The sequence below is a fragment of the Heloderma suspectum genome, chromosome 7 (assembly GCF_057233095.1).
Source record: "Heloderma suspectum isolate Gila_16-S chromosome 7, 16-S_ref, whole genome shotgun sequence".
In the NCBI taxonomy this organism is placed as follows: Eukaryota; Metazoa; Chordata; class Lepidosauria; order Squamata; family Helodermatidae; genus Heloderma; species Heloderma suspectum.
This window is the reverse complement of record NC_139464.1, coordinates 25,064,590-25,091,860: the sequence shown is the minus strand read 5'-3', so window position 1 is coordinate 25,091,860 and position 27,271 is coordinate 25,064,590. Positions and strand designations below refer to the sequence as shown.

The following is a 27,271-nucleotide window of genomic DNA, read 5'->3' as shown; positions in this document are numbered from 1 at the left end:
TAATCTGTGTCTTTTGCACAGAAACAAGCTGTCAACTGTACTAGCTGATCTTAATACACATAGCACTGCTGATCTCTTGGTTTGCTAACTTTCACCTTTGCTGTGGCATTCACCTTCTCCAGCTCTTCCCTCACTTTACATCTTCTCCCTTCCTCTGTATGAAGACCTATCTTTGTGGAATTCCATCACTGAAGAGTGGCATAGCACTTGGTTGATTTGCTCTGACTTTAAAATCCAAGCTACTTCATCTGGTCTCCTATCATTTTCTAGGACAGTCTGCATAAGAAGGATGATCGGATTGAGGAGCTAGAAGAAGCACTGAGAGAGAGTGTGCAAATAACTGCAGAGCGGGAAATGGTGCTGGCTCAAGAAGAATCAGCCAGGACACATGCTGAAAAACAGGTCTGCGCACTTATAGTCACTGCTGTTGCTGTTTGGGAAGTATTATAAGGTGTAGTTACTTTGAACATTAGTTGCATCATCGGAGGATCCTAAAGCCCTTCATGGACATGAAGCAAGACGGTCTGCTAAATGTAGTTCATCTTTAAGGTGTTTCCCCACCCACAAATTAATTGTAAGCCTATTTGGAATATGGAGCTGGGTGTTCTAAATGATACCCGCAAGTTCTTCTGAGTAAAAAAAAAACCTGTTAGAGAATAATTAGCAGGCAATGTGACTAGGACTAAAGAGATTTTTATAGCTTGTACTTGAGCCCAGTGTAAGGTTTAATATTCCCATAGGGGGTATGGGTTGGGTTGGGTTTCAAACACTGCCGGTGTGGGTGCTCTATAGAAAACTCTGTAGAATACACTGCAGTTCCCAAAAATATAAATTGGGTTTATTTTATAGTCCAAAGAATCAGAATATTTTGGATGAACAGAGAATATGGAAATAACTCAGAAGAACAGCAGCATATATCACTCATAAGCTCAAAGAATAATCAGCTCTATAGCTCCCAGTTCTTCAGAACCTCTCATCGCTTTCCTCCCCTCTCCCTTAACTGACCTAATTCCCTATCCTCTGCATTCTCTCTTGTCTCCCTGGTAACCAGCCACACTTACTCCCATTACACCCTATCCCAACTGGCCACTCCACCTAATAAGGTTCACTACATCAGTTTAAATTTTCCTTTTTTATATAACTTTGGTAACTGCTGTTTTCCTCCCCCTTGATCCTCCTATTCCATTGAAACAGGAACATGAGAAATGTTAGATAGGAATATCAGCTCTCTGTTATTCTCATCCTAAAGGTTTCCTCAGCTAATCTTCTCTACCATTTAAATGCTTTTCACACACTGTCCATAAACAAAAGAAGAAAAGCAATTGGAGCTCAAAATTATCAAAGAATATCTTCTTGCAAAGCGAGAGATGAACAAGATAATATCTAATATTAATTACCTTTTAAAAAGGGGTGGGTGGGAAGAAATTCTTTATCTCCAAGCTTGATAGTGGAAAAATTATTCCTTAAATCACATAAGGTTTCCTGAGGGCAAGCATGTTCAGCATTCATTGTAGAGATGGCAGCACTCCTTGTACATTTTTAGAAAGGATATTTTAGAAAGGATTAATTTTAAAATTTATGATAGAACTTTTCCACTCAAAAAAGAATCCTCAAAACAAAGGAAAAGCAAAAAGCGACAGTCAAAGAAAACCAATGCAGTTAAACAAAGTATTTCAGCAGCAGAGAGAACATGAACAGAAACCACAAGAAGACCAAATAGCATCTTAAAAACCAAATCATTCAGGGGAGAAGAATTAGCTAACATCAAAGGCATACCACACAAGGATTGTCTTTGCAAGCTGATGAAAAGATAATAAAAAAGGAACCAAACGAGGGGCAGTATCCAACAGTGACATTCCACAAACTCAAATAGCACTTGTGGAGTTCTGCTGAATCTTTCCGTTGCACAAGCAGTTGCACATTATGCTTGCGCAACCAGTTGTGTAAGCAGTTGCACAAGTGGTTGCACAGTGCATTGCGCAATGGGTGCAAGCAGCTGCATAACCAGTTATACAAACGGAATGCGCAACTGGTTGCACAACCAGGCAGATGTAAAACCACTTATGCAACCATGCTTGTGCAAATTTATTATTATTATTATATTTCCCATAACTTTAGTTGGATTCTTCTCTTCCACAAAGTTCAGAATTTAGTTTCCACTAGCGTAACGTCATTTGCGCTAACCGAATGACATAGTTGGATACCGCCCAAGTGTCCCAGGGAAGGGAGTTCCACAGTCTGGGTACTGCAACTCAAAGCCCTTTCCCATGTTTCCATCAACTGTACCTCTGATGATGATGGGACACAGAGGCCTTCCCCAAGGATCTCAGCAGGCAGGCAGGTAGGTTCAAGGGAGAGTAAGCAGCCCTCTAGATATCCCAAAGTGTATAGGGCTTTAAAGGCGATAACCAGGATGAAGTGCTATATCAAAGTGGCCTCCTTCAACACTCTGGTCCCAGCATTCTGTACTATCTGGAGTTTCTGAACACCCTTCAGAGATAGTTCAGCATACAGCAAATTGCAGTAGTCTTACCTGGATGTGACCAGGATATGTGTGACAGTGGTCTAACCTGCCACCTTCAGAAGAGGGCACAACTTAAGTTGTGCCAAAGTCTTTCTGGCCATAACCATCTAGGAGCAGAGCCAGGTTCAGGAGGATGTCCCAAATGAGGAACCTGCTTTTTCAAGGGCAAAACAAGCTGTACCTCTACTCCCAGAGCAGCAGTCTTATAGGCCAAAAGGTCTTTTGCCTTGCTTGGACTATGTTCCCAACATGTTTGCAGATTAAAAAAATCATTTCAGAGTGGAATAATTTTAACGTGGGTGCACAAAACACTGTAATTCATCATAACTAGCGAAGGCATTGATTGTGTTTACACATTCAGAGTTGAATTAACATGCCCTCCAAGGGTATCTTTGTCAAATATTGCTTGCAAAAATAGTCTCGGACCAACTAGCTTAGTGACTCATTGGCTACATTCAGACTTAATACTAAGCCTTCGTAACTAAGCCATAGCTTGTTTTAACCATGGTTTGTTGAACAAGTCAGGATCCATCTCACAGATGAGCAAAGAAAGCACATTTTGTTTCACCAAATGTTGGTCGTCCCCCCCAACTCGCCTTTCTCTGCCGTATCTGGCTGCTATTCCAAATGCCTTTGCAGCAGTTGACTAACACAGATTCACTGCATCACAATTGGCTAGCTGCACCAAAATTCAGCTAGCCAGTGTGAATGTTCTTGGAGATCTTGGAATATGAACACTCTCTCCTCCTTGAAGATTTTCAGTCTCAGTCCACCCCAATCAAATGCAGTTCTAAAGCTTCCCTCCCTTCCTAGATACACCACACAGGGGTGTGTGCCATTATTTCTTAATTTTTTCCTCCCAACCTTCCTGAACAAATTCTCATTGAAAAGCCTGCGGTCCCATGGGCTTCTTATGGAATTTGCTAGCAGCACAAAAATGTGACTGATCAATGGCAAAGAGATATGTGAAACTTCTCCATTGGACATTCAGCCACCTGTCACCAGCAATAAGGGAAATATGCCCCTACCCCCAGCTTTAGCAGTCATTGCCTTTCACCCAAGCATCCTGGGGGATATTTTTGCCTTTATTCATATCAGATAACCCAGCAAGCCCAGACAGTTCTTAGCCCATTCCTGTCCTGCATTGGCTGTAAGTAAGTAACCAGTAAGTAAGGTAATGAAACAGGCAAAGGTCAAAGCACAGTCAAGTGGTCAGATACATGGGGTCAGGCTAAGGCAGGAGTGGTCAAGGTAGGAGGCAGAGGTCAAAACACAAGGCTGTCAGATACATTACACAGTCTAGAAACAGAGTCAAGAAGGAGTCCAAGGGTCTCCTCCTTGACTCAATCACAGGGCAAGGTTCAGGAGGCAAAGTAGAAGAGATGGGAGCCAAAAGAATGGCATTGTTTCCAACACTGGCTAAGCAGACACTGAAGGCTGTTAACATCAAAGCCTGCTGAGCCCCACCCAGGGCTCAGCTGCAGTACATCAGAGCTGTCTGGTCAGAGTCCTACTCATGAGGAGATTCTTTCTTTTGAGGAGTCCTTCTTTGCAGTCAGGCACTTCTTCTTACAGGACCCCTGTTTCTTAAGGCGACAGCACTCTCTAGGACTGAGGGTCACTCAGCCTCTGTTTCTGAAGCAGAGGTCCCCTCTTCATGTGGTGATGGATCCATGATCCTCTCTCCTGAGGGCCCAGGCTCCCCCCAAGTCTCCTCAAATAGATGGTTCAATGGCATCATCTGTCTCTGGGAGCTCTAGCTCCTCAGAGGAGGAGCAGTCCTCCAGCAGGGGCATGACAATTCCTGCCTCAGGAGAGAACTTCTGACCTGTGAATTAGCACCCAACTCTTCAGACGTAAGCTGCGTAAAATTAACTCTTTCCATTGACATGCTTGTACAATCAAACACCAACATCTGTAGCACATGTAAACATAATTGAATTTGGCACCCAGGGCCAATCCCTGACTCATACCACTTTTAGGCCTTCCCTCCGCACTTGTACCAACACGGTCAATAAAGGTACAAATTTTAATTAAGACACTTTATTGGTTAGCAAGAAGTACAAAAAGTGAACGCAATAACTTTCATTAGGTTGTAATAGGGATTTGGAGGGATGTGCCAGATACAGTTATGTATGGTGAGCTGTTACGGTGGCTGATTTTAGCAAAGGTGTACAAGAACAGCCCCTGACCTGGGTCATAGGTAATGTGGGGATAATTGTCCCAAATGGATTGGTCTTCTGATGGTCTATGCTTGGAAGTTGGTTGCTACAGACTTAGGAAACACCAGCCAAGGTAGCTAACCCAGCTGCTCACTAGTGTAGTCACTGTATTCTCCCTGTCACCTGAGCCAGGGGTGTTGGGGTGTTACTCCAGGAGAACTCCCCCCTCTTCCTCATTACACAGGATTTAACACACTATGATCACGTCATCAATCAGACCTTCCTGAATGTCCAACAAACAGGTATATGGACCTCCACCTCAACTTTAGCTGTCGAAAGGCTCTCTCCACAGGTAGCCTGGCCCTGCTTTTCATAGTAATTAACGTTTTTATTTATGACTGTCTTTGGAGCACAGTACGGTGCCATGAGCCAGTCTGCAAAGCGAAAGCCTGTTTCTCAAGCATCACTGGATGCTCTGGAACATGGTTGTACCAGAGATCCAGAGAAGAAGGTACCTGCTGCCTGTTTGTCAGCTAGAGAAGTCCTAAAGATGGCCAGGTTATGGCTTCGCCTGGACACACCAGCATACACATCCAAGAACCTGACCTTGGCATCTACAACAGCCTGAAGCACCATGCTCAACAAACATTTTTGGTTATTGTACTCTGGGCCATACGATTTGGGGGCCAAAATTCAGATATAGCAGGTATCCAGAGACTAGGATTCCAGATCACGTTCTTCTGTCTATCTTCTCATTTTTCCCCTCTCTTAGTTTTTTGCATTTCTTGTTTTGTTGGCATATTCTGCAATTGCCTGAGGATATATGGCCCTTCGGAACCCTTTTCACAAGTGTGCCCACTCTCTTGGGGGGAGCAGTAAACTCTCCCCAACAGAGTCTACTTTTATCTCTTGGTTTTTTCCCCATTGGATGTAATCATTACTGCACAGGGATCAATAGATGTTTCAGAAAGGACTATTGTCAGGGTGGGGACAGGGGAGGGGACATCGGAACCCTTGTCTTGTTCCTTAATGTAAACTTAAGAATTTGGGATTCTGCCTGTTTATCATGATTTTAGCCCTTGGCTTGAAATATATTGCTCCTTTGATTTTGGTTTAAAAAAACAATCTTTTTAAGGACATGAATAAATAATCCCATTCAACTTTATTGAATGCTTTTTCGGTAATGTAATGAAATTAAAGCAACCTCTTTAAATCCCATGTTGCCATGAGGGCTAGTAATCTGAGAATGACTGGATAAAAATATGTTTGCCCATTTCCCTTGTGGCTGGAATAACTTTACACTTTTAAACTAAATGTACTACAAATAAACTGACAAAGGTGAAAACAAAAAAGATGTTCTTTTTAGAAAGATTGCTTACCATTTCTTGAAGACTGAGGTCGAAAAAATGTCATGTAAGATTTTTCTCTCTCTTCTCCCTCTGGTGTCCTTTCAGTTCTTTCTCCTCAGCTTCTCTTCCTCCTCCTCTATCACCAACTGACTTTTCTTCAGCCCCACCCAACATTCTATGCCAGTCCGTTCATTGGACCAGCACTCTAAGAGCTCACAGGAGTAAGCATTATTGCACATGCATTCTCACACTGTGCCACATGTTACATTGCATGCATAGTGTGGGGCATATGTATTAACCTCCTGTTTGCCTCATCCCTTTCCCTTCGTGAGCTGCCCAAAGCTCAAGCTTTGAAGTTTTTTGAAGTTTCAAAATTTTCTTCATGACTGCACTGCGTAAGCTTCAGCTTTTAAAAAAATGAGCAAAATTGGTCTGGTAGATATCTAGTAATAAGCCTTTACACTACCATAGTCTTATATAAGATTCCAGAAGTTTGGTAGTTGTACAGTTTTTATGTGTTTTATTCATTAAATATAGTTTTATTAATTATATATTTCACATAGTGATTTTGACACTTCATCTATAAAAGTTTTGTAAACTTTGCACATTTTGCACATTTTATTTCTGTGCAGAAAAGGGAGTGCTTAGTATTTCTTCATCCTCATTAGACACTCTAGATAGTTGGATTTCATTAAAGTATTTTTTTTTACTTTTTCCTTCTGAAGCATCTCCCTGTTATGAAATTCTTTGTAATATCCTACAAAGCTATCAATCACTTCTTCATTATTATACACATATCTTCTTTGCATTTGCAGAAATCTCAGAAGAATTGTTCTGCTCAACTGAACCTCTTAAAATTTGTTTACAAAGTGTTTATCTCCTGTGTTACTAGTAAAACTTTAAGGGCACAATCCTGTGACTTACGTCCTTGATGCTTGTAAGCCTCCAAACCTGGAGGCTTATGAGTATCCAGCGCAGAGCGGTCTAAGTGCCATTGGATTCTCCCAAAATATCTTTTTTCTTCAAATACATCTTTAATATATAACTTTTATATTGAGTTAATTCTTCAGTCACAGCCTCATCTAAACCTTGCTTATAATTCTTCCAATGTTTTTGTTTTCTCAGGTAACTTCGTCCTGTTCTTTATTATCTGTTCATTTAAACCAGAAGATACTCCCCTATGGCAACTTCTTATATAGGCCTTTGCCACATCCCATATCATTGTCCATAGTGTAAAATTAAACTTGTTAAGCATTCAAACTAGTTCTTATTTTATGCATTCTATCCATGACTGGATTAATTATTCCATTAAAAGTCACCTCTGAGGAAAAATCCATAACCAACAAATGTTTGTATTTCCTTAAATAAAGATTCATAAAAAGAACTTTGAGCACTGTTTGGCACGTAAATATTGACTGACAGAATTTTTGAAGTTCCTATTTGTCCTTGCAAAATCAAATAACATTTTTCATCAGGAATTTACTCAGAGAAATTAAACTGTTAATTTGTTTAATTAACAAATTAAATTGTTATTTGTACATATACACTTTTTGATTTTATCTTTGAACAAGATGAAAAGGTGATGTCTAACAACATGTGCAATAGGAATTATACATGTTGTTTCCTAATGTGTGTTTCCTGTAAGAATACACTATCTTTATTCTTCCTCCTAAAGCCTTGTGCAGTTTCCTTCCTTTCTATTGGGCTATGTAGATTTTTAACACTTAAATTTATTTACTGTATTTTATTAATTTCATTCATCATTATTAAGAATATAGAAAATATCTAAGGGCTCCATTCCCGGAACTCAGAGGCTTACAAGTATCCTATGCAGAGAGTGAGGTGCCTTGTGCCTCCCATGTGGCACTTTAGCTAGACAGGCAATTTCACCTGTCTAGCAGAGGCTTCGGGGAGGGGGAGGGAAGGAGGCTGGGGCAACGACATGAAAAGCTGCCCTGGTCTCCTCCCCACCCCAAGGAACACCTCCTTTCCCCTGTCTCTGCACTCCATTTACCGAGTGCAGAGAGGCAGCTGGAAGAGTTCTCTCCATGCCAGCTATGAGGGGAAGGGGGATGGGAGCACAGTTTCCTGGCTCGGAGCCCTGTGCCCTGTTTTGGGCACAGAGCCAGAAAACTGAAAAATCCTGTGTCCCTCAGATGCTGTCTTGGGAACATAGGATTGTTCCCTAAATTAAGAAACTGTGGGTGCAATCCTGTGGCCCCCTGGACATTGTCTGGGTGAAAATACTGGGGATTTTCACTTCCGAGGCAGTAGAGAGAGCTACAACCTCGGAGGTAAAAATCCCCACTCAGATCTTCCCACCACCTCCTTCTCAGCAGCCACAGAAAACTCCACAGCAGTTCCTCTTCCTTGTTGATCTCATGACCTCAGATGGGGAGAGGAAAAAGGGGTGTACCAGTGGATGGGGGGGCAGAGGGGGAGGCCAGGATCCACTGTATCCTGTGGCCTCTCCAGCTCTGGGTCCACCTCCACCAGTGTGATTCCACTAGACAGGCTCAGAGGCCTGTCTAGCGGGAACATTTAAAAAGGAGGACAGAGGGAAAATTGCCTCTGTTGCTCCTCCCTGCCTGTTGGCAGCAGCCCAGCAGTGCATAGGAATCTCAGAAGCCACCGAGATCAGAAGCTTCTGTCTAGCAGGCAGCAACCCAACAGGGTTGTACCTTTAAATAGTTGTTGTTCAGTTGTTAAGTCGTGTCCGACTCTTCGTGACCCCATGGACCATAGCATGCCAGGCCTTCCTGTCCTCCGCTATCTCCCGGAGTGTGCTCAAGTTCATATTCATTTCATCGGTGATGCTATCTAGCCATCTCATCCTCTGCCGTCCCCTTCTCCTTTTGCCTTCAGTCTTTCCCAGCATCAGGGTCTTTTCCAGTGACTTTTCTCTTCGCATTTGGTGGCCAAAATATTTGAGCTTCAGCTTTAGTATCTGTCCTTCCAATGAGCAGTCAGGGTTGATTTCCTTTAGGATTGACTGATTTGACCTCCTTGCAGTCCAGGGGACTCGTAAGAGTCTTCTCAAGCACCACAGTTCGAAAGCATTAATTCTTCGGCGCTCAGCCTTCCTTTTAATCCAGCTCTCACAGCCATACGTTACTACTGGGAAAACCATAGCTTTGATTATGCAGACATTTGTCAGCAAGGTGATGTCTCTGCTTCTTACTATGCTGTCTAGGTTTGCCATAGCTTTCCTCCCAAGGAGCAAGCGTCTTTTAATTTCATGGCTACAGTCACCGTCTGCGGTGATCTTGGAGCCCAAGAAAGTAAAATCTGTCACTGCTTCCGTTTCTTCCCCTTCTATATGCCAGGAAGTGATGGGGCCAGATGCCATGATCTTCGTTTTTTTAATGTTGAGTTTCAAACCAGCTTTTGCACTCTCCTCTTTCACCCTCAACAAGAGGCTCTTGAGATCCTCTTCGCTTTCTGCCATTAGGGTGGTATCATCTGCGTATCTGAGGTTGTTGATAATTCTCCCGGCAATCTTAATTCCGACCTGTGATTCATCCAACCCGGCATTTCTCATGATGTACTCTGCATATAAGTTAAATAAGCAGGGCGACAATATGCAGCCTTGTCGTACTCCTTTCCCAATTTTGAACGGCTCGGTTGTTCCATGTCTGGTTCTTACTGTTGCTTCTTGTCCCTCATACAGGTTTCTCAGGAGACAGGTAAGGTGGTCTGGTGCTCCCATCTGTATAAGAATTTGCCACAGTTTGTTGTGATCCACACAATCAAAGGCTTTAGCGTAGTCGATGAAGCAGAAATAGATATTTTTCTGGAATTCTCTTGCTTTTTCCATGATCCAGCGAATGTTGGTGATTTGATCTCTAGTTCCCCCCCTCTTCGAAACCCCGCTTGTACTTCCGGTAGTTCTCGGTTCACATACTGCTGAAGCCTAGCTTGTAGGATTTTGAGCATCACCTTGCTGGCATGTGAAATGAGCGCAATTGTGCGGTAGTTTGAACACTCTTTGGCATTGCCCTTCTTTGGAACTGGAATGTAAACTGACCTTTTCCAGTCTTGTGGCCACTGTTGAGTGTTCGAAATTTGTTGGCATATTGAATGCAGCACTTTAACAGCATCATCTTTTAAGATCTTAAATAGCTCATCTGGAATACTGTCATCTCCGCTAGCTTTGTTGTTAGTAATGCTTCCTAAGGCCCACTTGACTTCACTCTCTAGGATGTCCGGCTCAAGTTCAGTGACCGCACTATCGTGGCTATCAGGGACATTAAGATCTTTCCTGTGTAGTTCGTCTGTGTATTCTTTCCACCTCTTCTTAATCTCATCTGCTTCTGTTAGGTCCCTGCCTTCTTTGTCCTTTATCATGCCCATCTTTGCACAAAACGTTCCCTTGAGATCTCCGGTTTTCTTGAAGAGATCTCTAGTCTTTCCCATTCTATTGTTTTCCTCCATTTCTTTGCATTGTTCATTTAAGAAGGCCGCCTTGTCTCTCCTTGCTATTCTCTGGAACTTTGCATTCAGTTGGATATATCTTCCCCTTTCTCCTTTGCTTTTCGCTTCCCTTCTTTCCTCAGCTACTTGTAAAGCCTCCTCAGACAGCCACTTTGCTTTCTTGCATTTCTTTTTCTTTGGGATGGATTTCGTTGCTGCCTCCTGAACAATGTTTCGGACCTCCGTCCATAGTTCCTCCGGTACTCTGTCTATCAGGTCTAATCCCTTAAATCTATTCCTCACCTCCACTGTATATTCATAAGGGATATAATTTAGGCCATACCTGAATGGTTTAGTGGTTTTCCCTACGTTCTTCCATTTAAGCCGAAATTTTGCAAGAAGCAGCTCATGATCTGAGCCACAGTCAGCTCCAGGTCTTGTTTTTACTGACTGTATGGCGCTTCTCCATCTTTGGCTGCAAAGGACATAATCAATCTGATTTCGATATTGACCATCTGGTGATGTCCATGTGTAGAGTCGCCTGTTTTGCTGTTGGAAAAGAGTGTTTGCTATGATCAGCGTGTTCTCTTGACAAAACTCTATTAGCCTTTGTCCTGCTTTGTTTTGTACACCAAGGCCATGCTTGCCTGTTATCACGGTGATTTCTTGACTTCCTACTTTAGCGTTCCAATCCCCTATGATGAAAAGGACATCTTTTTTTGGTGTTAGTTCTAGAAGGTGTTGTAGGTCTTCATAGAACCGATCAACCTCAGCTTCTTCGGCCTCAGTGGTTGGGGCATAAGACTTGAATTACTGTGATGTTGAATGGTTTGCCTTGGATTCGTACTGAGATCATTCTGTCGTTTTTGAGATTGTACCCCAGTACTGCTTTTCCCACCCTTTTATTGACTATGAGTGCTACTCCATTTCTTCTAAGGGATTCTTGCCCACAGTAGTAGATATAATGGTCACCTGAATTAAATTCGCCCATGCCTGTCCATTTTAGTTCACTGATTCCCAAGATGTCGATGTTCAATCTTGCCATCTCATGTTTGACCACCTCCAGCTTACCTTGATTCATTGATCTTACATTCCAGGTTCCTAAATAATATTGTTCTTTACAGCATCGGATTTTCTTTTCACCTCCAGACACATCCACAGCTGAGTGTCCTTTCAGCTTTAACCTAGCTGCTTCACTCTTTCTGGCGCTACATGGAAATACCCTCTGCTCTTCCCCAGTAGTATATTGGACACCTTCCAACCTGAGGGGCTCATCTTCTAGCGTCATATCTTTTAGCCTTGTGATACGTTCCATGGGGTTTTCTTGGCAAGAATCCTGGAGTGGGTTGCCATTTCCTTCTCCAGTGGACCACATTTTGTCAGAACTCTCCGCCATGACCTGTCCATCTTGGATGGCCCTGCACAGCATAGCTTATGGCTTCACTGAGTTATGCAAGTTGCACTCATTTCACATGCCAGCAATGCGAAGAGAAAACTCTGGAAAGGACCCTGATGCTGAGAAAGACTGAAGGCAAAAGGAGAAGGGGATGGCAGAGGATGAGATGGCTAGATAGCATCACCGATGCAATGAATATGGACTTGAGCACGCTCCGGGAGAGAGCGCAGGACAGGAAGGCCTGGCGTGCTATGGTCCATGGGGTCACAAAGAGTCCGACACGACTGAACGACTGAACAACAACAACAACAACAGTTTATAGATACATTTTTTAAAATTTTCTACTATTTCTAATTGATTTTCTAGAGGGTTTATTTTCTTAGAATTGATCTTGATAGCAACTGTAAGGCTGTTTTCTGACTGGAGCTCCTCTACTTTCTTAATGTTATTCTTATGTTCCTCATGCATTTCATCTAGTTTCTGCAACTCTTTATTTGTCTGTCTTTGAATTTATTCAGTCTTTTAAAATCTCGGTTTGAGTTCAATTTTTTGTTCTGTTTCTCCTTTGGTTTTCTCTATTTTATTCTTTTTTCCAAAAGGTTAAGATTACCATTAAAATTCTTAAATTTATCTATATTTTAATTATTTATAATGCTTGTATACCACTTGGTATAATAAAATCTCTAAGGGCGCAGTCCTATGGGTTGCACCCTGGGTACTTGTAAGCCCACGAATTTGGAGGCTTACTCATATGCTATGCAGAGAGAGAGGCATCATGTACCTCCCATGCTGCATTTTAGTGAGACAAGCGATTTTGCCTGTCTGGTGGAGGCTTTAGGGAGAGAGAGGGAAGGACGCTGGGGCGGTGAAGAGGCGTAAGCCAGCCATCTCTGTAGTCTATTTACCAAGCATGGAGAGTCAGCCGGCACGGTTCTCTTGGTGCTGGCGGGGAGGGAGTGGGGAGCATAGTTTCCTGGCTCTGAGCTTGGAGCCCTGTCTTCAAGCGCGGAGTCAAAAATCCAAAAAATCCGCAGCAGTTCCTCTAGGAGACATAGGATTGCTCCCACTGTGGTTTACATGCTAAAATATTAAAATCACTATTAAAATAATCAATAAACAGTTGCGAACATTTTCTTCATTTCTTCCATTAAATCCATTTCTCTAGATGTTTTATGCTTAGATATTTTACATTGTAATTCTTTTCATGCATAGTAATTTTTGCTAAAATTCCTAACTTTCCAAAAATGATATATTTGATCTTGATATATAATTAGACAAAATACTATTAAATAATTGCACTGGATTCCCTCCAGTTGCATTATAGTTACACTTTCCTCTTATGAGCTGTGATTCCAATATTTATTGCACTTAGGGAGCAATCCTATGGCTGCTAGACAGCAGCTAGACGGCCTTAGGATATCTGGTTTTCTGGGAACCGACCTAAGAGCCCGTGTTCCGAGGTCGGTTTCCAGAGAATCAACCCCCACACACGTCCGCGCTGTCTCCAAGGCAGAGCAGAACAACCCCGTCCTCAGCGATTGCAAGAGGAGTGCGGAGCAGCCGAAAAGGGGCATTCCAGAGGGCGTTCTGGGGGGGAGGGTAGAAATGCCTGTATGACACATCCAATGTGTCCTACAGCAGCCTCCTGCCCCGCTCAGCCCTCCCACGGTTAGACCGCCGCAATCAGCTGTTTAGCCGAAAATGCAGAGCAGGAAAAGCGCAGAGGGAACGATCCCCTCCGTGCTTCTCCTGCCCTGCACTGGATAGGCGGTCGCCTCCGAGTTTGGAAGTGACCACCTATCTGAATAGGATTGCGCCCTTAATCACATAACTTAACTGTGTGTATTATATAGTTATCTCATTGCCTAATCTGGCCTACAGAAAAGTAGTTTCTCACAATTTATCAGTTCATACATAATCCATGTCCATTTCAGGTTTGGACATCAATTAGCAATTGAGACTGAAGGGGTTCACAAAAAACATGCAGAGTCTCTTGCCTTAGCATTTGGGATTGCTGAATGGGCTTGCCAAAGGGCAGTAACCCTGTGGCTGAGCCCCTCCAGTGGCATCACAGAAGGCACACTTTCTGGCACTGTAAATCTTAATTTATTGCTCAGCTGCTGCCTCTGTATGCTACCAGAACAATCCATCCAGAAACACTTGCTCTTTAAAATACACAGGTATGTCCCTGAGTGTTTTTCCCCCCTTCTAACTGGTCTTCCTTCACATCTCTGAAGCCAAAAGGCAGCAGGGGCTGAGTGCCAAAACAAGCTAGGCTTAAGCCAGGATAGCAGATTTGGGCACAATTATAATGCAAGCCAAGATTCACAAGCCATCTTCAAACCATGGTTTCAGATTGTTGTTTGTTCCTCACAAACAAACCTTAAGTTAGCTAGCTAGGATGTGTTCAGAGGTACAAACAAAAGCACAGTTAAGCTAAACAAACCATGGTGTAGTGTGGTGTTTGAATGTGGCAATTAGCATTCATCATTAACTCCACACCTTTCTTATTTTGCAAGTCTTTCTGTAGTAATTATATCAAGTATTTGTGACAAGCGATTGTTATAATTATTTAATTTAAAAAATATATTTATAAGCCACCTTTCTGGACCACCCAAGGCTCTACAGGGGGAGAATGTTTTTTTGAGTTATTCACTTTTAACCTTGAAGGGCCTCATTTTTCCCTGTGTTTAGCAGAAGTTGTTTTGTGACGGGGGTGTGTGTGTGTGTGTGAAAATTGTAACGCTGTGTAGCTGTGGTTCTCTTTGTTCTTAAACTGACAAAACCTTTAGTGTATTAAACTGACAAAACCTTTAGTGTATTAAAACTGTTATCAATCCTAGATTTGAATTACTTTCTGCATGTTCGTACTTCTTAAACCCCTTAATTGCCCTTTCTGTTTTTAATTGCATGCTTTCCCCTCTTTCTTCGATTTACTGTTTTCCACCATTCTGCTTCTCGTTGCCTGTTGAAGCCAGTAAACGAAAGAATGTGTGAGACCAATCATTTAGGCAGTAAATGGCTAAAGGTATGAATAAGTCTTATTTTGTGTTTATATCTCTCCCTGTTCTTTCCTGTTTTATCTTTTTGTAAACTAGCCCTGTAAAGTAATCCTATAGCTGAGGGCTGGGGAACCTGTGCCCTACAGATGTTTCCGACTTCAACTCTCAGCATGGGCAATGGTGAGGGGTTATGGAAGATGTAATTTAAAAAATCTGGATGTCACCAGGTTGAGGAAGGCTGCTCCAGATGTTGTTTGGCTCCAATTCCCGTCAGCCCCAGCTAACATGGTCATTGTTCAGGGATGATAGAAGTGATAGTCCAAAAACATCTGGAGAGCCACAGGTTCCCCTGCCCTTCTATAGCCCTATCTTGTTGCCATCCCTTGTGGCTGTTGGAGGAAATGTGCTCTGATGCAGCAGCTTGGAGTGGGTACAAACATTAAAAATCTATCCACGTATTAAGCTATCACAAGCCATCCAATCCCAACTTAGTTTTGCACCATGTACAACAGATACTCAGACTTGAGGTTTATTACATCTCTAGGAAGAGTAGCATCACAGAGAGTGCTTCTTTACATTCCCGTGCAGTCGTAACTTGCCATATAGATAGTAAACAGATGGGGATCATTTCAGTTTCAGAGTTTGTGAACAGGGAATTGGGGTTGGGTACAGTTTTCCAAGTCTGTACACCAGAATCAGAATAATCTTTGAAAGTAAGCTCCTTAATTTACCCGTCAAAAATTGCCCTCATCAACTAAGATTTTGGGTAGTCAAGGGAGAAAATAAATTCTGAATTGAAGAATGAAATGAAGAATTTTTTTAAAAAAAATCCAGAGCAACTGAGGACGGCAAATATGGGGTAGTAGTGGCAGCTCCTATTCTTTTCTCCTCTCATAGGAACAGAAAATGCTACATTATACCAGGTCAGATTATTTGTCCATCTAACCTAGTATTGTCTGCTCTAACTGCAACAGCTTTCCAGGGTCTTGGGCAAAAGCCTTTACATCACCATCTGCCTAACCCCTTTAACTGGAGATGCTAGGGATTGATGGTGGGATCTTCTTCATGCAAAAGGTGGGCTCTACCACAGAGCTATAGTCCCTGTCCTAAAAGCATGGAACAAGGCAGTCCCTGAAGCCTTTCCTACATCCACTGATTGGTCTGAATGCTGGTGGGAGGAAGTGGAGTCCTCCTTTCTTTCAAGGACTCCAAAACAGGCAAGAATTCCCTCCTTTAGAAAAGCTAAGTAAATGTCCTTATTGAAAATAAGGGCTTAACTTAAGTATCAAGCTTAAGTTAAGCAAAGCAAACTCAAGTATCCTTGAAGATGGTGTTCTATACTAGGTTCAGCTGGCTTTCTAAAGCAGGGATACTCTCTTCTGGAATATTGTGGCTTGCCTCACTGCATTTTTACCTGCAGTTTCTGAAGGTTTGTCCCAAAGAGCCAATGCAAGTTAATAGTGGGAAGCCTTTTGAAGCTTTCCAGTGAGCTTTTAGTTCACTATCTAAATTTGCTCACAAGTCAGGCTATCTACTGCATGTCAAGCTGCCATCTTCACACAGAGAAGTGATTATAATTTAAGTAAACATCTCAGTGGTAAGAGTAAAATAAGCTGCTGCTATAGCCACAGGGCAGCTTCATCCAAGTAGTGGTCCAGATGCAGGAAGGGATAGAAAACAGTTCTTACTGGTTACAATATTTGGTGCCAATATATAGTCCCTTGCAAAAGCCAGACATTCAGTTGTTTAGTTCCTCTTTTTCCCATGGCCTGGTTCAAATATTTCGTGGATTAGAAGACCACAGAACAGCTCCTTTTCCTTCTCAGGAACACTTCTCCCATGCCAGCAAGACTCTGTTTGTTATTTGCATGGCTTCCTTCATTTTTCCAGCAGTCTTAACAAGCTACAGCTGCTAGTTCTCTTCTTCAGGTCTGGCAACTTAGGCAGACTTGAAGAATGGTTTCCTCTTTTCATCCAGGGAAGGAATTTAGCTCCTTCATGGTTCACGCAAGAGCAAGGGTTATACATATTGTCATACTATCCCACTCTGAAGATTGCATTGGTAGCATACTTCTCTGAACATAAGAGAGTCTATAAATATGTTGACCTATTTCTCCTTAAAGAGGAACAATTTAATTTTAGAGGAAATTGTGTTATTTATACAGTATTAAATATTGTACATTTCATTCCAGAAGGTAGGCAACCTGGTATCCTCCAGATGTTTTGGATTACAACTCCCATAAGCCCCAGTCAATATAGCCAGTAGTTGGCATTATAGGAGTTCAGAACATCTGGAGGGCACCAGGTTTCCTACCCGTTTCATTCTGTGTGTGGAATCAAAAAGAAACTATAATTTCTCCACCAACCAAATAATCCCTTTGTTTGTTCCAACCTGTTACCAAACTATGTCAGTGAAATGTAAATTGCTAAACAAATACCTTCTCCTTATGTCAAGAAACTTCTCATAATGAAAGGCTCTCAGGTCTGCTAGACAATGTCTGCATTGGTGGAATGCAACGTCTGCAATGTCTAATTGCTTTTCTTCCTTGCCAGCTGATGGCCCATTGAACCTTAAGTCTGCCTAATCGTTTGTTGCTTCCTTGTGGATTACATCCAGCAGAGTGAATGTGTGTATTTTATTTATATTACTTAACCCTATCTATGTACCAACTGGCTTGATGGTCATGTGACTACCACAGGAAATGCGTTGATGTCACTAACCAAGCTGGTCATACTGCATTTCATATATATTAGAACAGGAGTGGGCAGAAGGTAGATCTGGATCTACTGGTAGTTCTCTGGGTGATTTGCAGTAAATCATCAAGAATTTCTGACTACCAATTGTTTTATTTGTTATTTGTTATTTATTTATTTCATTTCTATACCACCCAATAGCCAAAGCTCTCTTTTAACAATAGCAGCAACATGATACGATCTAAATTATACTGCTGAAATGAAGAAAGTTTGGGATAACCAGGAATGGATTTATGTGTGAAAAGATTGTGAGATCTGTTCACTTCTGGTATCCAGAACAAATTCCTGGGCTCAGATTCTTTCATTCTATGCATAGCCCATTGATCTTATTTATTTTTAAAATGGATTCAAGGATGGAGCAGGGTAAATATCTAATAAGAATACAAGGGGCATTGTACATCACTGTGTCTTCTATTCAATACTGATTTGTGGAGGATGTATGTTCTTTATCATAGTACAGATGTAGTTGAGAAATGTATTTTGCTGTAATATTTGACAGCATCTAAAACATCCTAAAAGATTCTTAGAAAAGCTGGATTTTCAGTAGAACTATCATTCATTTTTGTATATTTGGGTAAAAGTTTATTAGCTTGGGGTTTTAAGTAAACGGTTGGCTGTGCTTGGTACTTTACACAATCTACTTTTTCACTGTACTATACAACTTGGGCAATTAAGGTGCATATCTAAGACCCAGCTGTACTTTGTATGTTTTGTGTCCAAACTAGAATAAAATGTGTGTTCTTGGGAAATATTCTGCTCATAAAAGAATCAGAAGGCAGTTATGGAACCCCACCAAAGTCCGCAGACACAAAATTCCTCCCTGAGCCCAATATTAAGGCCACAATTTAATCATCTGTAAGGGTAGGCAACCTGGTGCCCTGCATATGTTTTGGACTATAACTCCCACAATAACTGATCATTGGCCATGCTAGCTAGGGCCTGTGGGAGTTGTAGACCAAAACATATGCAGGGCACCAGGTTGCCTAACCTTACAGATAATTAAATAGTGACCTTAATACTGGGCTCAGGGAGGAATTTTGTTCACTAATATTGAGGTACTGGATCTTTTCTTCAAGCTTTAAAGATGACCAAAAGTGGAAACAGACTATTAGGATTGTATCTTGAAGTCTCTGGCCTTCCTTTGCTTATATCATCTAACCTAGGGATGGGCACCTTGTGGCCCTCCAGTTTTATTGGCCTACAACTCCCATCATCCCATACCACTGGTTATGTGAGGGTCACAAGTTGATGTAACTAATAGCAACTTTGAGTGGGAAAACTTTTTTTCCCAGGTCATTGATGCTGGGAGACATTTGACTTTGAGCAAATGACAGTGGCTGTGTTCAGATGTCACCAGTGTTCTCTAAAGCCCTGGCTTATTGATGAATCAGTCCTGCTTGGCTCCTCCTGAACTTGGAGCAGCTAAACAAACCATGGATCCTTCATTTGTTTGTTGTGACATCTGAACTGGGTATTCTGGCTTGACTCTCCCTAAACAAACCAGAGTCATAAGCCATGATTTGTTATTGCCTTATGACTCTGGCTTGTGGGAGGAAAGACAAGCCAGAATCCCCAGTTCAGACATTACAACAAACAATGGAAAGAAGATCCATGGTTTCTTTAGCCGCTCCCATTTGCAGGAGAAGCCAAGTGGGAGAGATCAGACAAAGTGTACCACCACGCTGCTCATTATCAATAAGCCAGAGTTCTGGAGAATCCTGCCATATTGTTGTGTCCAAGTGTGACTATTGGCTGAGTTAAGTCTCTTTGCCTCTTTTAATAAGTGTACTACATATAGTCATGGGCTGGAAGGAGCCCAGAGAATCAGCTAATTCAGTGCCCCCCAACCTGAGTCAGATATCCTGTATCTCAGGAGTGGGCAACTTCTGGGGGTCAGGGACTGTATTGTTCCCCTGGAACCCACCAGGTCCTACACCCCACTGGCACCAAAATTGCCGTCACTGAATTTGCAGTGGCAGCGGCAAAAATATTTTTTTTGCGGATTTGGCAGCTGGGGGCAGGCAGGGTGCAAAAATGGCCATGGGGGGCACAGGTGGAGAGCTTGTTGTCCGCCCCTGCTATATCTGAAGCATCCCCAATAAATATCTCTTAAACATATTATTGAAACCTGACTGAGAGTAGATCCTGCATCATACTAGTTTTAGCTTTGTGGGGGAGGGATTGTATTTTGTCAAACAAACTGTATTGTACTGATATGTTCCCACCATAGCAACTTATCCTTTCTTCCACTTCTTGTAATTTTCCTATTTCATTTTCAGATTACTAAAAATACCAGTGTAAATGCACCCTGGTTGCCAGGGTGCATTAAAATGGTGCTGTGTGGAAGATCGCTACCCAGAGCACCCTTCTAGCCTGAGTCTCTCTTCCCCATGATGCACCTATGCTGGGGAGACTACAGGAAACTAGTGTGTGTGTGTGTGTTTGTGTGTGTGTGTGTCCAGCACGCACGCTCAGTATTACCCCTGAAGCCAGGAGGTTTTCAGGACAGGTTGATCAGGCAGCTGTCACGATCAGGCAATGCAGGTGCACTGGGCTCGCCTTAAAAAAAAAAAAAAGTTGTTGAATGTTAACAAATGGAGCAAGGTGGAAAGGAGGGCTCTGGCATCTACTGTGGGGGATTGGCGCCTTCCTTTCCCTGTATTAGGGGCCACCTCTGAGATGCAGGTTTATCAGGTGGTCACCTTATAGCTACTACTTTGGCTAATACATTCTAATTGTATTAGACTTGAGTTGTGAGTAAGAACGATCAATTCAAGTTTTCAGAAAGCACACTGAGAGAGGAGGTACTTAATGTATTCTGGGTTGTGATACTTATTGCAATATTGCAAAGATGTTGAAATTAAGAATATTGGTCTATATTTTTGTAACTTTCAATACTACTGTAAAGTCTAATATAGACAAGGCATATAGATTCATTATCAGTAGTACCTCAGGTAGAAGGAAGAATATAACAGTGAACAACCATACGTATAATAAAGATGTGTCTTCTCTCGAATTCATAATCACATCAACATGTCATTTCACATTAAAATACAAGGAAGGACTCAAGATCAGGTAAATACTAAAGACAAAGGTAAATTGATTGCTGCATTATTTTTGTCCCGTCATTCAGGGGTCTGGTGAATGGCAAAGATCTTTATGATCACATACTTTCTTTCTCCTTCCTTTTTGTCATTCTCAAACTCCTTAGGTAGAAGAGTTGATGATGGCTATGGAGAAAGTAAAACAAGAACTGGAATCTATGAAAGCAAAGCTGTCCTCTACCCAACAGTCTCTAGCTGAGAAGGAAACTCACTTGACCAACTTGCGTACTGAAAGGAGGAAACATTTGGAGGAGGTCCTAGAGATGAAGTATGTCTTTGTTTCTCTTAATATTTCTTTTAGGCTTTTACTCTAAAAAATAGTCTTCCAGGTCTTCTATTAATTTCAGTTAGAATCATTGCTGGAAGTGTTACTTTACCACAGAAGTCATTGTTTTTCCTAATTTTGAAGACTTCGTCTGGATAGGTGTACTGTGTATATGTTAAGAGTTTAGGAATAGAGGAGGAGAATCGTATAGGTGTCTTGACTTACTTCCCCATAGCCGCCCCACACACATACCTCATGCATTCATATACATTTTTATAAATGGGTGACACTATTTGTTTTAGTCCTAACTGCTCATGCCCTAAGACCTTACATTACAATAGGCTATCTTTGATTGATTGATTGATGGCATTTATATACCACTGAATATAATAAAAATCTCTCAGTGGTTCACAATATTAAAATACAATATTAAAAACACAATATTAAATACAGCATTAAAACTGCTTCCAACTACAGTAAAAATCAAGGAGCAGTAAAATGGAGCAGCATCATTAATTTACTCACAGCCCAGGGAAAGCCTGGGTGAACAAGTGTTTTTTCAGGAGGCGTTTGAAAGATGTCGTATTTTCTGCCTCCCAAACTACACAAGGGAGAGTTTTCCAGATGGTGAGTGCCTGCTGAATTAAATGATCAGATTCACATACAAACAAGGTACATGCATTTAAGGCACAAACCGATTCAGTCAAGTCACAGGCTGGTTGTGGGTGGGGAAGCATAGGCAGCTCAGGAAGAGAGAATTTAAGGTTGCAGCTCAGGAAGAGAGAATTTAAGGTTCTGCTGAATTTTCCATTTTAAATAGCCCATTAATTCCTATATACTTGGAAACAAGTCCCGTTGCCTTACTTTGGAAGTGAGTGCTCTGCAGCCTTCAGAGAGACAGTTATCTATTTAGAGCTATGTTGGCTAGTGCTGCCAGCAGATCATTAGAGGCACTTTTAGTTGCTTAGCTATCCCTGAAGAGAAGGAACGTTTTTATTGGCAGGGCTAATAAAGTGATTTTGGTATTGTAAGCCATTATTTGTATTCCGTTTTCCTGTCAACATCTTTGCTTTTTTTCTTTCTTTTTCTTTGAGTGGGAGGAGAGGGAGATAAATTAAGACAGAAAAGAACAGTTTGTGCACAATGGAAAGAAGGTGGGTGGGGTGTCTTAGAGATGAAGCATGAACTGTGTTGTATTCCAAGCTCTATATTCTTCAGTCTGATACCTGGCACTGGGACACTGAGAGTATGTTTTACTTTTATTTAAGATATATACATACATATCCTTGAGAGGTGTTTTGTGAGGAGGGAGGGGAGAATAATTCTTAATGCAGGAATCCAAAGCAACTTGAGATATGTATTACAATCAATCCTCTAGCAGTATGTTTGCCTGCCAAACTGCTCTGCCAAACTTTCTCATTAAAATGTACACATATATGCATGCTGTGTTGTATATTGAAGAATGTTTTTAAGCATACAGCTCTGAATCATCATCATCATCATTATTTACATTTCTATACCGCCTAATAGCCGAAGCTCTCTGGGTGGTTTACAAAGATTAAAAACAATATACAGAAATTAAAAACCATTTACATAAAAAACACATAAACAGACAATATACACAAAAGAAACATATATCTAAAACAGCTTCAAACAAACAATCTCAAAAGCAAACAACAGTAAGCATAAGACATTCCAGGATCAATTAAAGCTTATCATAAGCTGCTGAATGCCTGGGAGAAGAGAAAGGTCTTAACCTGGAGCCAAAAAGATAACAATGTTGGTGCCAGGTGGGCCTCATCGGGGAGATCATTCCAAATTTGGGGGCCACCACTGGGAAGGCCCTCTCCCTTGTCACCGTCATCTGAGCTTCCCTCGATGTAGGCAGCTGGAGGAGGGCGTTAGATGTTGAGCGTAGTATACAGGTAGGTTCGTGTCCAGAGAGGCGCTTTGTCAGGTATTGTGGTCCCAAGCCACATAAGGCTTTATAGGTTAAAACCAGCACCTTGAATCGGGCTCAGAAACATGCAGGCAGCCAGTGCAAATGGGCCAGAGTCGGTCTTCTATATTCGGACTTTCTGGTCCCCGTTATCAATCTGGCCACCACATTTTGCACGAGCTGCAGCTTCTGAACCGTCTTCAAAGGCAGCCCCCCGTAGAGTGCATTGCAGTAATCTAACTTGGAGATTACCAGAGCATAGACAACTGAAGCCAGGTTATCCCTGTCCAGATAGGGGCATAGCTGGGCCACTAATCAAAGTTGGTAAAAGGCACTCCATGCCACTGAGGCCACCTGAGCCATAAGTGACAAAGATGGCTCAAGGAAAACCCCCAAGCTACAAACCTGCTCCTTCAGGGGGAGTGCAACCCCGTCCAGAACAGGTTGAGCACCCTCCATCCGGTCAGAAGAACCACCCACCAACAGCATCTCAGTCTTGTCTGGATTGAGCTTCAGTTTATTAGTCCTCATCTAGTCCATTGTCCCAGCCACGCACCAAGTTAGCACATCCACAGCCTCACCTGAAGAAGATGAAAAGGAGAAAAAGAGCTCCACATTATCAGCATACTGATGACAACGTGCCCCAAAACTCCGGATGACTGCACTCAACGGTTTCATGTAGATGTTAAATAGCATGGCGGACAGAACTGACCCCTGTGGAACCCCATACTGGAGAATCCATGGAGCTGAGCAATATTCCCGAAGCACCATCTTCTGGAGCCAACCATCCAAGTAGGAGCGAAACCACTGCAATGCAGTGCCTCCCACTCCGAGCTCAGACAGTCGTCCCAGAAGGATGCCATGGCTGATGGTATCGAAAGCCGCCGAGAAATCAAGGAGAATCAACAAGGTCACGCTCCTGCTGTCTCTCTCCTGACATAGGTCATCATACAGGGGGACCAAGCCTGTTTCCGTGCCAAAACCTGGCCTGAACCCCAAGTGATCATTGAGAAGTGATTAATAAAATCACTTCTCAATGAAAACCTGTTGTAACATAGTTAGTTACTTTTGGGAAATAGTTATACATTTCTAGAAAGTATCTGCACTTCCCAAAGTCTGAACTCAAAATGTTTTACAGTGCAATCTTGCACATTTCAACTCAGAAGCAAGCCTCCATGCATTCAATGAAGGTTACTCCCAGGTTGGTGTGTATAGAATTGTAGCCTCATAAATTTTAAGACCTTTCTCTTTAGACTGGCTTTCAGCAATCAAGACAAGTTTCGGTTAAAACTACACGTGGTTGCATTAGAGCAGTGATAGGGAGCCTCCATCCCAACAGGTATCCTCATCCAGTTGGCCAGGCCTCTCCCCCACCCACTCTTCTTGCTCCCAACCCCCTCTGCAGCCCCACAGAAGAATTCAGCATAGTGAGCTGGTGATGAAGGAAGTAATCACTTCCTTCATCGCCAGCTCACTGCACTGGATTCCTCTTTATGCGCTGAGGAAGAAGCCCCGATGGAGAGTGTGTGTACGTGCATGCTGTGTGTCACAGAGACTCTTCCATTCTGCTGCCAGTGTGTTTTTCATTGCTTGGGAAGGTTATGCTCCTTTAAAATTTTACCAATTTTCACAGGTCCTTGTATGATGGTTTGAAGTGATTCTGAATTACACTGTGGGATGGGAGGTATTGCATACCTTTGGAAATAGTCTTGAGTAACCACAGGTACCCACAGTACTTGAGTGAGCACAACCACATGTGGTTATAGCAAAGTTTTTCTCATGCAAGTTCACTTGCAAAAATCAGGAAATGTATTGTCAGCCTGCTTTCTGGTCTTCTGTTAAAGCAGGCATGGTTCCGCTCCACTAAACACTGCATTTACTTTTTGACAATTACTTCTATTTGTCCACATTGCTTTTTACATTTCAAGCATTTTCTTGCAGTCTGGGAATGTTAATGTTTCACAAATGAAGACCTGATTGTAGAAATACAAGTATAGCAAAATTACTGTGTGTGCAGTGGCCAATCTCTTTGTCTTTACGCATTTTTGTGATAGTAAGGGTAGATTTACCATTTGCAAAATTTGCACTTCTGATACATTCGTATCTCAGTTTTAAAAAACTTGGGAATATTATATGAAGAAACCCATCTTTCGTCACACTTTTGTGTTTGCCTAATTTGAGAAGAGAATGGTAATTTATGGTTTTCCCAGTTTAATCTTTCTCATTTAAAAGCAGCTTGCTGTTGTACTTCTACCGCAAATGATAATCTCATCACTGGAATTGTTTCCAGTGCTATTGAGATTGAGATATTATGAAAGTAATAGGTATTCTAGTGGGGGCTTTTAAAATATAATTTTATGCAACAGTGATAGATTGAGCAATTATTCTAGTCTAAGGTAGTTGTGCTGTGAATATGACTCTGTACAGTGTTTGTGGTAAGGATATAATGGGGAAATGTGATCTCTAAATAAAGTGCATGTAAATAAGACCCCCTTTCATCAGCCTGGACTCATTTTTCTTTAGCTATTAGTAAAGTGTACATATTTAACCAGATCATTTGTTTTTATACTCCACCTAGTCTAAAAAAGCTTTCTGTTCCAAGTGGTCCTCAAATACTAAACTCTGAGTACTGTGGCTAACAGTTACGTTACATTTCATGATAAAAATCTCTATATCTCATTATGTTTTGAACTCCATGGTCCCCAAGAATAGTGCTATAGAGAGAATGTACTATACTATCTAAATGAGCCGTGACAGGCTTGGGAGCAAGACCAACTGCTGAAGACTGCACCAGGTGGTGTTAAAGGGGTTTGTTCCACTCAGTAATTGCTCAGGCTGTTAATGTTGTAGGGAGGAGTTGGGAAAGGAGGTTCTTTCTGCCATTCACTTCCTGAGGATTTACCTACACTATACTGTTGTTTCCACACTATTTCAGGGGAGCCTCTCCCTCTTTCTACCCACCCACCCTTTCTGGATCTGTTTTTACAAAGTGAGTGTGTGAGTGTGAGAACAGTGGGACAGTGCTGCAAAATTTGGTTCTTGTTTTAAGGCAACGCTGGAAAAAGCTGGCACATCAATTCCAGTTGCAGGTTGTTGAGAATAAAACCCTTCTTATGATGTTTTAATCTAGTTAAAAACTATAAATATTTAAAGTAGGATGGAGGACCCTAGTCAGGAAACATTTTAACCAGAACAGATGTCTGCATTCCAGTCAGGTTTACACAACTTCGGGGTCATTTTTCCTCTCATATTATTAGATTATAAAATGCTTATAGAAATGTATTTGAAAAATGCCATCTGCTTGAAAGCATTTATTTTTGCATTTAAAGTGCTAGGATACTACATTTAGTATTGTTGCTGGAGGTCTGAAGTGTGCACTCTGGGTGGGCACAGGTTTCCTTCTTTATTCCAACCTTTGTATGTAAAGGTGCTTTGGGGAAAGTGTGATGTGTCTGCGAGGCATTTGCACCTATGATTTTAAACTGCAGCACCTAGCCAGACTCCACTTCTGCTTTAACTATTTCAATTCAACTATCAAGTGGATCCACAGTTGGCTACAGAGTCGGACTCAAAGTGTGCTTATCAATGGGATCTTCTCCAACTGGGGAGAGGTAACAAGTGGGGTACCGCAAGACTCAGTCCTGGGCCCAGTGCTTTTCAACATTTTTATTAATGACTTGGAGGAGGAGGTGCAGGGAATGCTGATCAATTTGCAGATGACACAAATTTGGGCAGGATAGCTAATTCCTTGGAAGACAGAAACAAAATTCAAAGTGATCTTGATAGGCTGGAGAGCTGGCCAGAAAACAACAGAATGAAATGTAATAGGGATAATTGCCAAGTTCTGCACCAAGGAAAAAGAAACCAAATACACAGTTACAAGATGGGGGATACTTGGCTCAACAACATTACAAGCAAGAAGGATCTTGGAATTGTTGTCAATCACAAGCTGAATATGAGCCAACGATGTAATGTGGCTGCAAAAAAGGCAAATGCTATTTTGGCAAATGCTATTAATAGAAGCATAGCTTCCAAATCACGTGAAGTACTAGTTCCCCTCTACTCAGCACTGCTTAGGCCTCATCTGGAGTACTGTGTCCTGTTCTGGGCGCCACACTTTAAGAAGGATGCGGACAAATTAGAGGGTTCAGAGGATGGCAACGAAGATGATCAGGGGACTGGAAACAAAGCCCTATGAAGAGAGACTGAAAGAACTGGGCATGTTTAGCCTTGAGAAGAGAAGACTGAGGGGAGATATAATAGCACTCTTCAAGTACTTGAAAGTATGTCACAGAGAGGAAGGCCAGGATCTCTTCTCAGTCATCCCAGAATGCAGGACAGGGAATAATGGGCTCAAGTTGCA

At 42.0% G+C, this 27,271-nt stretch overlaps 1 protein-coding gene across 10 annotated transcripts in view; it reads left to right on the top strand.

Annotated features, from left to right (window-relative positions):
* Nucleotides 1–27,271, top strand: part of ERC1 (ELKS/RAB6-interacting/CAST family member 1) — a 274,951-nt gene that overhangs the window by 130,615 nt on the left and 117,065 nt on the right. For 8 of the 10 annotated variants that reach the window (XR_014784243.1, XM_084809321.1, XM_084809326.1 and 5 more), the window contains 3 exons: nucleotides 271–402; nucleotides 14,819–14,872; nucleotides 20,812–20,972. Coding sequence is in view for 9 of the 10 variants with exons in the window: in XM_084809321.1 (XP_084665447.1) it covers nucleotides 271–402; nucleotides 14,819–14,872; nucleotides 20,812–20,972 (347 nt within the window). In the remaining variant the exon portion in view is untranslated. The remainder of the gene's footprint in view (nucleotides 1–270; nucleotides 403–14,818; nucleotides 14,873–20,811; nucleotides 20,973–27,271) is intronic. The other 2 variants (XM_084809327.1, XM_084809324.1) reach the window with 1 other exon arrangement.